Here is a 13,444-nt window from a genome sequence, read left to right as displayed (position 1 = left end):
GGGCTTTAATTAAAGCTGTTTGCCCTCAGGGGGTGCACAGGCATCCCAGCAAACAACGAATTCTCTGCATTTGAAATACCCCCATTTAAATGAGTCTGGTTATAATGCAAACTAAATCAATTGGCTTTTAGTTGTATTAACCTTTACCTTACCTTGCTCTGTGGGCTCCAAGCTGGAGCAATTAACTCCTGTTCTCTTAATCCTTTCTTATCAGTTCAAAACCTGTTGGCATGTCTCTCCCCCTCTCCCATGTACATTTACAAATCGTTTAAGTGATGCATCTGGATGGCACCAGCTTAGCATGCATGCAGGAAAACATCACCTCGAGGCAGGAGGACAGGAGCTGGAATAGGGAGGATGGAAACAAATCTTGCAGAAATCCTGACGAACCAGCCAATCCGGTTGTTTGCAGATGTTGGGTGGTTCGTGCCTTCTGGGGGCTATTGTTTGCAATGCTGTTATTTGTTTGCTGTGGGGTTTGGTGCCATGAGCTGGGCAGGAGGACCACTGCCAAGCTCTCCACCCCCAGGAGAAGTCTGGGAAAGGGGAGACTCCAGGACACACAGGGACGCGGCCAGGGTCCTGATCCTTGTGTGACCATGCTGCTGCTGAGCTGCCCTGTTGCCCCAGGAGACCCTTGGGGCAGCTGGCTGCTCCTGCTGGGGCTGATGTGAGCCAAGAGATGTGGCACGTGATGGAAAGGGAGGAAGGATGTGGCAAATCCAGCAATTTCGGGGATAGGTCACGGTGGTGGGAGCTGGGGAGGGACGGTGGGGTGCAGAGTGGGGTCACACCATGCAGTGCCACCCCTCTTAGGGCTCTTACTGCCATGAACTTTCCTTGCTCACTGGAATGCTCGTGTTGGTCCATGCAGTGCTTGAGCCTCCATCCTCACTGCTCCAGTCTCTTAATCCCCATGGGGATGCCATGGCCTTAGTCCCTGTGCCTCTGGCCATGCACCATGGCAAAATCAACCCCATCTGAATTATTTGCTGTGCTTTATGGCAAACATGTGCTGGAACCATCTTGTTTAGCCTGGATCTCCACTTTAACTCTTGCACAGCCACTGGGATAAGTTAGACTGTCGCTTTTCTGGAGCTGCAAAGGGAATTGCACCCTCACATGTGCTGGTTATTGTTCTTGGTGGAGTCTCCCAGGCATGGATCCGGGCCTCATCCACTGAAAATCGCAACGTGAAGGGAAACGTGAAAAGCTCTTGTTCTGTTTCCAGCAAGGGTGTAGGGCCCAGCTTGGGGCTGCCTGTGCTGCCTCCTCATGGGGTCCTTTGGTGCCACTCACAGTCACCTCCTTATTGCTAATTGCTGCCAGCACCTAAAGCAGCTCCAGGGGAGCTGGAGAGGGACTTTGGATGAGGATCTGGAGTGTCAGGACAAGGGAGAATGGCTTCACACTGACAGAGGGCAGGGGAAGAAGAGATACTAAGAAAAAATTCTTGGCTGCAAAGGTTGTGAGACCCTGGCACAGGCTGCCCAGAGAAGCTGTGCCTGCCCCATCCCTGGAGGTGTTCAAGGCCAGGTTGGATGGGGCTTGAAGCAACCTGGTCTGGTGGAAGGGGTCCCTGCCCATGGCAGAAGATTTGGAGTGAGATGAGCTTTAAGGTCTCCCCCAACCCAAACCATTCTGTAATTCTGCAATAATTAAGGTTTGCAAGGGTAAAGCTGGGACCCTGGGCCTCAGGACTATAACAGTTTGGGCCATTTCTAGTATTAAAAAGCCTTTTTTCCCCCTTTATTTTACATTTCCAAGAAGCTTTTCCCCATCCTGGATCAGTAATGGAAGTTGATCTGAGTTTCATGAGCTGCAGGAGCTGCTGCAGGGATGCCCCAGACTCCTTCCTGCTTGCCTGTTTTCCCATGCCAGCCACATTGATTTATCAACTCTTCCTTGCAATCAATGTCCTTAAACTGCTGATTTCTCTGTGTCCACACAGAATGACTCCATCGACTCCTGGCTGGCAGTGCTGGGGTCGATCAGGAGCCTGTTTGAGATGAAGACATCCCTGTGAGGCAGCTCCTGGCAAAACCCCCCAAAATCCCACACCTTACCATCATTCCTGCATCCTGCAAAGCAGCAGGGAAAGGTGGTAGCTGTGGCTTGGGCAGCCAGACTCATGGAAATGCTGCCAGGGAGTGGTGCTTTAAGGAAAAAAGCCCGTTATTTGGGCCATAACCTCTATTTAATGTATTTTTATTTTTTTTTAACTAGACCATGAAGTTATATTTTTGCTTCCAGTGTTTAAATCCATCACTGTATAAGCAAAGCGGTGCACTCTCGGCAGCCAAGGCAGCGTGGAAAATCATTTTTCTATGAAATACATTTTTTTTCCCCCTTTCAACAGTGTTTTTTTCTTCATAATATATATGAGTTTAAAACCCAAGCTCTAGGCTGGAAGCTGTCGGGTTTCTGACATCCACCTCCATCTGAGGCACAAAGCAATAAACTGTGCAAGAACTCAGTTCAGCTGACAGTTTTACATAAATGAGCTCAACAAAAGTTGCACTTTGTATTTTTATTCCTTTTGTTACAAAACCTTAGTCACAACAATAGAGACATTCCCATGAGCAGCTCCCAAAAGACCCAGAGCCATCAGGAAGAAAGTGTCCAGCAAGGAGGGATGTGCCACACAGCCCTCACAGTTCATTGGCTGCTGCCTCCTTTCTCCCCCAGCACGAACATCTGTAAAGATTTGGTCTATAAATTACTTTTACACCCTTTTTTCACTAAACTTGTGCTTCACCTCCACGCTGAAGGCAGGAAAGCCCTTTGTGTGGCAATAAAGGGTCTGGGGGGTGGTTAATGTTTGACGGGGATGGGATGTGGCTGCTTCCAAAGCAGCACCTCAGGCAGCTCCTGCCACAGCGCCGTGGGCAAACAGCAGCATTTCCCAATCAGGGCCTTTTCCAGATCATTTCCCGTTTGATCTCCCTGCGTGTCATGCCCCGCTGGAACGCAAACAAATGTCAGAGTGCTCGGCTCCAAGGCCACCTCGCACGCAGCCACTGCCAAAAATACTTGTGTGGAGCTGGCCACGTCCCCTGAGATCTGCCACAGCCATGTGTGGCCGTCACATATTTTTGGGAAATGCGAGTTGTGCTTGGGTAAAGCCCCCAGTTTTTGTTATTTTATCAGGAGGAAGGAGCTCGAAGGATGAGCAGCCCCGCAGCCAGGTGGAACAGCCTCAGGGCTGAGCTGCTGCCTCCCAGCCAGCAGGAAGGATCAGCCCAAAATCTAAGCCAAGCACCTGAGTCTTCTCCAAGACTTTGACTAAACACTGAAATATGCTGTCTGTCTCCAGCGGGATCCAGCGCGTGCTCCTGTGCCTCCCTGAGCCAGGGGGGTTCAGGCACGCGCTCCGAGGCAACGTTTGTGTGCTCCAGGGCTCTGCTGCTCCAGCAGAGGAATCTGCTCTGGCTCAGACAGCACAACGAGCTGAGCTCACCCTGTCTGTCTGTCCATCCATCCTTCCAAATGGAGCTGCTGTCTCCACAGCAGCTCTGGCCACAGAGATGGGGCTTTGCCAGACCATGTGGTTCACGTTGAGGCTGGCATTGCTTCTGCATCCCACATCCCATTTCAGTGGGCAATGCCAGGCTCAGGACTATAACAGTTTGGGCCATTTCTAGTACTAAAAAACCTTTTTTTCCCCCTTTATTTTTTCCCCTTTTGCCCTTTATTTTTCCCCTTTTTTCCCCCTTTTTCCCACCATGGGTGGTGCTGACCCGGGTCTCTGCTTGCAGGTGGACTGGCTGCAGCAGCAGGAGGTGAAGAGGAGGGTGAAGAGGCAGGTCCGAGGGGAGCCACATGCCCTGCCCTTCAATGACCCAGTGTGGCCCAACATGTGGTACCTGGTGGGTGTCTCTGTCACTGCTTTATGGGGGGTCATTTATTTCCGAGCAAATGCATCATCAATCTTTGCTCAGCCCAGCCAGTAATGAAATAATAGCATCAAATGTGCTTGGCAGCAGGATTTTAAAATTGTGAATTAATACACCTGAGAGTTTGGTTTGAAGTGTTTCACCCTTGTTAGCAGCCCCTCTTCATGGTCTGCAAAGGCTTGGGAGCAGCACCACTGTGTTTTACCCATCCCAGAGCTGCAGCCATCTATTTGTAATATAATTTTTCTCCTGCCTGCTTCATCGATCTGTATTTGACAGGGAAATTCATTGAAAATTAAGGGTGGAAAGGAAGTGAGCACTTCAAAACCCAGGAGCCCATAGTGCTTGAAATGGAAGAGGAAAAGAATAATGGGGAGATAGCATTGCCTGGATTAACTGCTGTTGGATGGGCTTGATCTGTGGAGGAAAGTTATAACAAATCTGCAAGTTATATGGCAGGGGGTGGGTTGTAAATATATTTTCTGGTTGATTAAATGGGCTCCCAGCCTGGCTGTTTGCTTAGATGGGCTGGAATGGGGTTGCAGCCCTTTTGCAGCTGTGTTTGTCCCCGTAGCACTGCGGTGATAAAAACAGTCGGTGCAGGTCAGAGATGAACATCCTGGCAGCCTGGCAGAGGGGCTACACGGGCAAGAACGTGGTGGTCACCATCCTGGATGACGGCATTGAGAGGAACCACCCCGACCTCCTGCAGAACTATGTGAGCTGGGGGATGGATGGGATGGGCTGGGGCTGATCCTCACCATGGATTGATTTATGGAGAATTTCAGTGTGTAAACACAGCTGAAAGTCTGTGCATTGGCACATTTAGAGGAAAAGGTTTGTTGTGGTTTTTTTTATTTTTTTTAAAGAAAAGCTTGAGTGTTTTTAAGAAGGAAATGAGGTTTTTAGATAAAGAGGATTGGGGGAACTCCCTTCACAGCTGCCTGGGAAGCAGCCTCCTCCCTCTGCTCACCAGGGCAGAGCCAAAAACCTGCATGAACCCGTTCAGCCCCAGCTCAAACCCCACATGGCCACAGTGGGAGGGAGGGGGCTGCTGAACCCAGCAGGATTTGGTGTTCAGAGGAGCAGTTCCTGAGGTAGCAAGATATTTCCCCTAGGAAACACACAGGACTGCAGCCTAAAACTATTTATATCGAGCAAACAGACAGAAACTAAAGGGAAATGTAATTTTCTGTTCTGCTTGCCTGCACTGGGCATCACTGCAGCTACTGGTCACCATAACCACTTAGTAAGTTGAATTTAATGGTGAATCTAATATTTTCAGGATCCTCTTGCAAGCTATGATGTTAATGGGAATGACCATGACCCAACTCCACGCTATGATGCCAGCAATGAGAACAAGTATGTGATGATAATTGTAACGGAGCAAGGGGTTTGGGGGTATTCCTGAGGCTGGGTGTCCCCTCTGGGGTGTCTTCCATGTCCCTTTCCCCATTCCCAGTACTGCAGAGTAGGCTGTGTTAAGGGCTTTGCACAGAGTCCTTATGTTTAATGCAAATTCAGCTGGTGCCAACCACACTAATTGCTAATGAATCCTCCAGCCACCCAATACAGCACCAGGGGGTTCCTTCCCCTGGCTGGAGATTGAACCACATGAGTCAGGATGGGTGGCTGAGATGATAAAGCTTGGATGCATTTTTTGGGCTTCAGTTAAAGTGGGATGGTCACAGGTGGAAAGGAAACAGGAATGCAAAGAGCAGCCTGCATAGAGATGCAAGATGCAAAGAGGAAGTTGCATTTAGGTGCAAAATGCTAAGAGGAAGTTGCATCAAGGTGTGAAATGCAAACAGCAAATTGGATTTAGGTGCAAAATGCAAACAGCAAATTGCTTTCAGCATTTGTTTCCTCCACCCGCTTGGTGTGGGCTTTGGGTAAGGGCAGTTTCCTCCTCTGCTCCAGCCTTGGGGCTGGTTTTGGGTGCTGGGTGGGGTGTGGCTGGAGGGATCCTTTGCCATGGCCACGAGCTGATGGGGGTTCCTCCCTGGCTTCCTCCTTGCAGGCACGGCACTCGCTGCGCGGGGGAGGTGGCGGCGGCGGCGAACAACTCCTACTGCATCGTGGGCATCGCCTACAACGCCCGCATCGGAGGTGAGGCTGCCACCCCCATGGCTCCCCTGCCCTTCACCATCCCCCCGAGGGACCACGGCCACCCTGGCCACACCAACACGCTCCTGGGGGAGAGGTGGGATGCTGCTCCCCCAGGAGAAAGACTCCTCCCTGGTGCCTTGGGTGCAGGGAGTCCCAGGGGTGTTGGGGGAGAATGATGGGTGCTGTGGCAAGCAGGGGACTCTGGCTCCATGGATTTAGGGTGGAACTTTCTGCTTGGGATGCATCCTTGCTGTGAGGGTGCATGTGGATTGAGGATGTGGTGTTTTCACCCCAAAAGTCCATAACAGCTCTTGTGGGGTCTGTCCTTTTGGGTGGCTGTGTTTGCTGGGGTCAGTGGTGCTGGCTGAGGTTCAGGGCTGATGTCACTCATTTAGGGGGTCAAGGGATGCTGAGGAGCTGCTCAGAGCAGGGGACCTGGGGAGAACCCCAAAAATACCCTCAGGGGGAAAAAACACCAAGAAGATGGCGGGTCAGAGATGCATAGCCCTTCAAATAACGTGTGGAAAGCAAATGAATCTTTATCACCAAATTCAATCCTAGTGCTAATTAGCATTGCTGACTTCATTTGCGTTAGCTGAGCTGGGGCAGTTCTGGCTAACCCAGGCAACCCTGGGGAGATGAGGGTCTTAGTGGGGGTGGGAGTGTGGTGTCCCACGTACAGGGCTGGTGGAACTGTGTAGGGGACAAATGCCTGGAGCTGAGTTCTTTCAGCATCAGCCCCATCCCTGGCATGGCTGGAAGAGGAGAGGGGCTTTTCCTGCAGCCCCTCCTACCACCCCAGTGCTGGGAGATGTGACCATCAGCAGCAGGGACCAAGTGTCCACCGGTGGATTCAGGGTTTAATTCCTTCTTTTGGCTTATTCATCCTGGCTGTGCAGAATGTGTTAGGGTTGTGTCTGTATGGGAGCAGTGTCCACAGGGATCTTGCTCTTGGCCAAGTACCTCCTGTGGTTATCTGTGCTGGGAAAATCCCCAGAGGGAAGGAATAACCCCAGGGAAGGTGAAGAGTGGACTGGCAGGGCTTAAGGGCTATGGCACATCATCCATCCCATCTCCTGTGCCCCCTACACGTGTGATGGCTTCTTGCTTCTTAGAGTCTTCTTGCCTCTAAAAACCCATCTCCAAGCACGCAGCAAGCAGCAACAGAGCAAGGCAAAGCTTATGGTGGGATTTATTGGATCCTGCAGGATCAGGCCATTCCCTTCATGCTCCTTTCTCCACAGCAGCTGTGGAGACGAGCGTTCCTTGTTGACTTTATGACGACCTCTGGGTCTCATTTTAATTTGCTCCCTTTAACGAGTGCCTTGCCTCAGGGGTGTGCTGGGGAGGTGTTGAGTGAGACAAGACACCTGGCAGAGGGCTGGGGGCTGGGGGCTTCCCACAACGTGAGCAGGCAAAGGGGAAAAATAGAGTCTGAGCCGTATCAAGTTTGGGATCGTGGAGAAAAATACGCTATAGCTGCAGCGAGAGTGATTTTAGATGGATTACACAAATAAAGCAGCGATTAATGAGCACAACTTGTTGGGGAAGCCTATTTGTCACACTTGGAGAGCTCCCATCTAATTTTACTGGCTGCTCTTCAGTGCTCTTGCATTGCTTTTCATATGCCCTGGGCAAAACACATCACTGCTCAAGGAAAGGGCTCCTGCCATTCCTCCTCCTCTTCCCTCTCCTCCAACGCTCGCCTTGGAGGTCGTTGCTCCCTGTGTGACACAAAGCTCATTTATTTTGCAGCACCCACCCCTGCTCCCCATTATTTAACCAGGGAGCCCCTCATTGTGGGTGGCAGTGTCTGGGCAGACTTTGGGTTGGCTTTGGGTTGACTTTAGGCTGATTTTGGGCTTGCTGATGAGAACAGCCACATACACAAGCACAAACCCCCTCCCTCAGCTGGCTTTCCTTGTCGTGTGCAGCTCAGACACTGGGCTTGGCTCTTCGCCCCTTCTCCCTGTGTTTTCTTGTTGACAAAGAGGAATTTTTTGGGAACAGTTCTGCTCCCTGATTTTACATTTCTAAGCTTGGTTTTGGCTGGTCGGTGACAGCGTCAGAAGGAGATATTTGAGTTGACTGGTGTCCAGAGCGCAGCTGCAGCTGGAATGACATCTGCCTGCATTTGTTTGCTTTAAGACAAAATACATGTGGAAGGGGAAATGCGTTTTTATAAACCAGACTCTCCCTGGCTGACAAAATACGATGCTGAAATTTCCAGCATTGCTTTTCCTGCAAGGGCTGTTTCTGGGCAGCCTGTTGGGGTGCCTGGCACCCTCTACCCACTGTATGGAGAGGAAACCCAGCAGAGAAAGAGTGATGGAGAGCAGAAGGCGTTGTGCTGTCATATTGCAGCAGTCAGAGGCTGGGGGTGTGCAGCAATCCCCCAGCCCATCCCACCATGGCTGGTGGGCTCTGCCTGTGGGCATCCTGGCCGGTGCCTGCTGGCATTCCCAGCTGAAAGTGAGAGTTATCCCAGGTAGCATTGTTGTCCCATGTGTTGGGGTCCTGGCTCTGAAAAAAACCACAGCCTGGGTTTTTTTCCTGGGGCTTTTCCCTCTCCAGGGAACTGCTGGCATCAGCTGGGTAGTGATGGGGTTTGGGAACAGTCACAGCCATCCCCACTCAAAGGGAGAGGCTTCATCCCACCAGTGTGCCTAAAGCTGGGGGGCATGAGTGTTCAGGAAACACCAAAATCTTCCAGGTGGAGAAATGCACTAGCTAAGGAATCAAAAGGGGAGAAAAGAGGATTTTAGTGGGGGGATTTTGTCCCTGGGGAATGCAGTACCACTACAACCACCCATTCCCCACCAGCAGGGGAAGTGAATTTTAACACCCCCTTCTCCATCACTTGCCACAAAGCCAGCAACACAGAAAACTTTCCCCATAGCTCCCCAGCATCCTGCTGCCAGGCTTGTTGGCATGCGGGGCCACGGGCTGAAGCTATTCCAGGCGCGCCTGAGCCGTGCGGTTTCCGCCGCCGTTAACAAAGCCCTTTGATTGCAATCCTCACACTGTCATCCACGCCATGAAGCCCTAATGTCTGATGTTTTTGTGCTTTTAGGCATTCGTATGTTAGATGGAGATGTAACAGATGTTGTTGAAGCGAAGTCGCTTGGCATCAGACCCGATTACATTGACATTTACAGCGCGAGCTGGGGGCCAGATGATGATGGGAAGACAGTTGATGGACCTGGTCTATTGGCCAAACAGGCTTTTGAGCAAGGCATTAAAAAGGTGTGGATCCCACGGCGCCCAGACGCGCTCGCCCTCCTCCTCCTGTCCCGTGGGAAGGGCTGTGGCCGGCCCGGGGTCTGGCACAGGGATGGGAGCTCAGCCCCTGAGGCAATGCCAGCTTAGGGCTGGGGTGGGGGGAGCCAACCATCTCTAATTTTTCCTAGTTTTCCCTAAGAGCTCCGGTGGATTTGGCGGCCGAGGGTGGTGACGGCGGGAGGTGCCTGGTGATGGTGGGACCCTGGGCACAGAGCAGGGAGACCCCAGGCTGTGCAAAACCCTGCCGGGATGAGAAACCCAAAGCGGTTCTTGGGGGGGTAACTTTGCACCCCAAAATGTCCCCCCTGGATGCTGGTGTGGATGGAAACAGCAGTATCCCAAACCCTATTATGTCCAACCCTCTCCTCCATGCTCTTTGGGCTCCTGGTATCCTTTCCCAGGGGCCTCTGTCACGTTAAGCATTCCCTTGGTTTTCCAACCAGAACAAGTGGCTGTGTCATGGCTGGGGAGGGACAGGGGTGTTGCCACAGGATCTGATTGTTGTCCTTGTTTAGCCAACACCATATATGATTGACAGCTGCCAATCCCTGCTGGAGATGCCCCTTCCCTTTTTGGTTACTTAAAAAAATGCCCAATATTGGCTAAAAGCATTGGGAAAAAGGCCTTTTTGGGAGCTCGGTGGGCACTGTGGGTAAATGTCACCGTGGCTCAGGGCTCCACAGTGGCTGTTCCCTGGTGCTCCAGAGAATCTGGGGTGGGATTCCATTGCCAGCAGCCCCAGGTTGGGCTGTAAAGCCCCCACTTCAACCTCTGCCACCACTCCTTCCTCTGCTGCCTCTTCCCGCAGTGTGCCGGGAGTTGGGGCGGCCTCTTATCTAAAAATAGGGTGGAGTGTTTTTCCCACTGTTTACTTGATTTCCTGCTGGGGCGGTGAGCCTGCCGAGGAATCCATTGAAGTGCTGGGGAGTTCACGTCGTGTAAATACAGGGGAACAAGCTGCTTTTTAGACCTTACTTTTCCATGCAGGAGCAAACAGGCAGCAGGGTACTTGCCTAGCACAGCCCCACTGTCTTAGGATGCTTGGTTTTGCTTCCCAGGGGACACCCCAGTCCCCCCACTGCCACCTCGTGTTTGCAGCACCCACTATCCCACATGCACAACTCATAATTGCCAACTCCATCTCCTTAAATAACAAGGAAAACTGCAAGCAGATAGTTAACTGCCACCTTTAGCCCGAGCAAACAGCTGTAACCAAGTTATAAATCCTTAAAATTGAGTTTTTAATGGAAACATTAAAATAACCTTTATCTATTAGCGATAGGACTGCGCTGGGGTAATTTATCATCTTGTTTCTTGTTCCTCCAGCCACACTTTATTAGTTCCCGAGCTAACGAGGGGATATTTATCCTGGTCATTCATGGAGTGCTGTTGGGCAAACACCCAGGCCCTGCAGTGCTGTGGATGCAGGAGATGCTGTGCATCCCACAGCCAACCCATGAGCTGCTGGGGTGAACTGGATCAGCCCCAGCTTGGCCAGGGAGGGAGTCCCTGGTTTGAATGATGCCCAGATTCAGGTTTTATAGCAGCCAGGAGACCCTCACTGGCATTGCATAGTCTTAGAAGGACAGCAAATTAAGAAGCTGGATGTTTGGGGTCTGCTTAGAGAAATCTTGATTGTTCCTTGTTTGAGAGCAAAGGGAAAGAATGGATTCTTCCAATCTGAAGGAGCTGCAATATGTGGTGAACTCTTGTTCTGCCAGGAAATGCTGTCAGGTGTTAGCTGTGCATTCTTGTAGTGTAAATCATGTGCCTGTTCATGTCCTCATGTGACCGTGCTGTCTCCAAACCCACTTTCCCCCAGTGCAGCCCTGCCTGGGCATCAGAGGATGTGGGTTTGGAGCAGGTCTGAGCCTTTCTTGTGTCCTGTGGGTGTGACGCTCGGGGCGAGGGATGAAAGGGAGATCTGGGCTCCCAGTGTTCTGATCCCAATCAAAATCATTGCTCCATCTCCAGGTGCTTGGCCAATTGTGTCAGGTTTTATTCCTCTGATTAGTGATTTGGGAAAGCTTGGGTTGCATGCAGTGGGACCCATCCTTGGAGTTGTTTTGACTTTGGTGTGGGTGAACTGGACGGTCGCTGTCTGTGCTGAGCGTGTGGGCTGGGATGCTGCCTCCTTGGAGATCCAGGAAACCCTGGAAAGTGGGATGGGAGATGCCAGCAGCAGGCTTGGTGGGCTGGCAGGCTGGGTCGAGCTCTCTGTGATGTGGAGCAGGGCAGTAATTCCCTTGGCAATTGCACTTTTTCTTGCAGAGCTCCAGACAGCTCTATTAATCTTTGCTAGGGAAATACCCACCCAGTTTTGCTGGGAGGCAGCCCAGATAATGAAAACTTTCATAAAGTAAGGAAAGAGCCTGACTTAGACTGTCTATCCAGAGGCAGGGTCAGCTCAGAAAGCCTCTGCCCCAGGAGGGGGGCGAGACAGGTAATAAACCTTCCCGCTCCCCCCGGCGCCTAAAGCCCACAATAAATCCCGGTGAATTCCTCCAGTGCAAAACTGCTTTATTATTATTAGTGTCGTTATTATTATTTTTTGTGGAGGAAGCTGCCACAGAGCAGTGGGAGGGAGGTAAACACCAGATCTGCCCGGGCGAGCGCCGGAATCTCTCGGTGGCAGGAGCAGCCGGGGCTGCTCCGCCGCTTCCCGCGCCTGCCAAGCCCGGCAGCGCTCATCCTCCCCGAGAGCCCTGCCTTGTGGGGCACGGAAGAGAACCAGCCACTTCATTTCCTGCCCCTAACCCTTTTGGCTCACCAAAAATCCTCCTTTTTGGGATGTTCACCTTGCTGTGAACCCCCCCGCAGGGCTGGGCTGTTGCTGGGTGTCCCGGCAGTGGGATGGATGGAGGAGTGAATGGGGCTCATTCCCCTGGTGTTGGCTTCTTCAGGGGCCCCTTGCTGGCACCACGGCTGCTGCTGCCAGGTGGGATTTTCCCCTGGCTCTGGGGAGGTCTGGGCAGCAAGAACACCCCTCACACCCCCCAATTCCCAGTGTGGTCACAGCTGTACCCAGTGGGGATGGCTCCATCAGAGGTTCCAGCCAAGTGATGGCGGGGAGAGAAAAGGGTGGGAGTTAAAAAACAAAAGACAAGCAAAAGAAACCTTAAAGGATAGTCTAGGAGAAGGATTCTGGTGGTTAGGTTGGTTCATTATGGGCTTTGTGGGCTTGAGAGGTTTGGGGTCTGGGGATTCCCTGACAGTTCCTTCTGGAGGGCCATCCCTAAAAGCACCATGCTGTGCTCCAGGGATTTTGAGTACCCAAGATGTTTTCCCCCATGGAAAATGCCAAAATCCTGTTGCTGGTGGCTCTCCCATCCTTTTGGGGAGTCACTGCCTGTAAACTGGGACTGAATACTGATATAGGGGGCTGAGCGCTGGGAAGGGTGAGACCCATCCTTCCACCCTAACCAAACACCCAAAAACCAGACTTACCCCTAAACAAACACCTAAAAACCAGATTTACCCCTAACCAAACACCCAAAAACCAGATTTACCCCTAAACAAACACCCCAAAACCAGACTTATCCCTCCTCCCCATGCTGAGATGACTCTCATCCTGGGCAAACACCTTCTCTAACCCTCTTCTATCCTCTCTGTGCCCACAGGGTCGCAGGGGACTGGGGTCCATTTTCGTCTGGGCGTCGGGGAACGGCGGCAGAGAGGGTGACTACTGCTCCTGTGATGGCTACACCAACAGCATCTACACCATCTCCATCAGCAGCACCACCGAGAACGGCTACAAGCCCTGGTACCTGGAGGAATGTGCCTCCACCCTCGCCACCACCTACAGCAGCGGGGCGTTTTATGAGAGGAAAATTGTGAGTTTTGCCCCAGCATTGAGTGGGGCAGCATTCCCCGGGTGTTTTCTGCATGGCTGGGCTGGGTGATGGCTCAGCTGTAAGAGTTAGGTTTGTCCTTAGGCTGCAGTGGGTTTTGCTCTGGTTTTTGCTCAGGGATGTCGTGTTTTCCCTGCTAAATGGTGAAAGGGCTGGAGGTTTGCAAAAATACCCATGTAAATATTTACCTGTTCTCCAAGATGCTTGCTCACTGTATCTTGGTTGTTTTTTTTTTTGTTTGTTTGTTTGTTTTTTTAATGTGAATTTTGAGGATTTTTAGCCTGAGAGAGAAAAAAAGGGGGAAGA

The 13,444-nt window shown here is 51.6% G+C and overlaps 1 protein-coding gene across 4 annotated transcripts in view; it reads left to right on the top strand.

The window, feature by feature from the left end:
• Positions 1-13,444, top strand: part of PCSK6 (proprotein convertase subtilisin/kexin type 6) — a 51,370-nt gene that overhangs the window by 25,365 nt on the left and 12,561 nt on the right. For all 4 annotated transcript variants that reach the window (XM_064388712.1, XM_064388710.1, XM_064388709.1 and 1 more), the window contains 6 exons: positions 3,759-3,869; positions 4,471-4,614; positions 5,182-5,258; positions 5,917-6,005; positions 9,079-9,251; positions 12,908-13,120. In XM_064388712.1, the coding sequence (XP_064244782.1) occupies positions 3,759-3,869; positions 4,471-4,614; positions 5,182-5,258; positions 5,917-6,005; positions 9,079-9,251; positions 12,908-13,120 (807 nt within the window). The remainder of the gene's footprint in view (positions 1-3,758; positions 3,870-4,470; positions 4,615-5,181; positions 5,259-5,916; positions 6,006-9,078; positions 9,252-12,907; positions 13,121-13,444) is intronic.

Source organism: Passer domesticus, chromosome 14, assembly GCF_036417665.1.
Source record: "Passer domesticus isolate bPasDom1 chromosome 14, bPasDom1.hap1, whole genome shotgun sequence".
Classification (NCBI taxonomy): domain Eukaryota; kingdom Metazoa; phylum Chordata; class Aves; order Passeriformes; family Passeridae; genus Passer; species Passer domesticus.
Note: the sequence above shows the minus strand (reverse complement) of the source record. Positions and strands in the feature narration are given on the sequence as shown.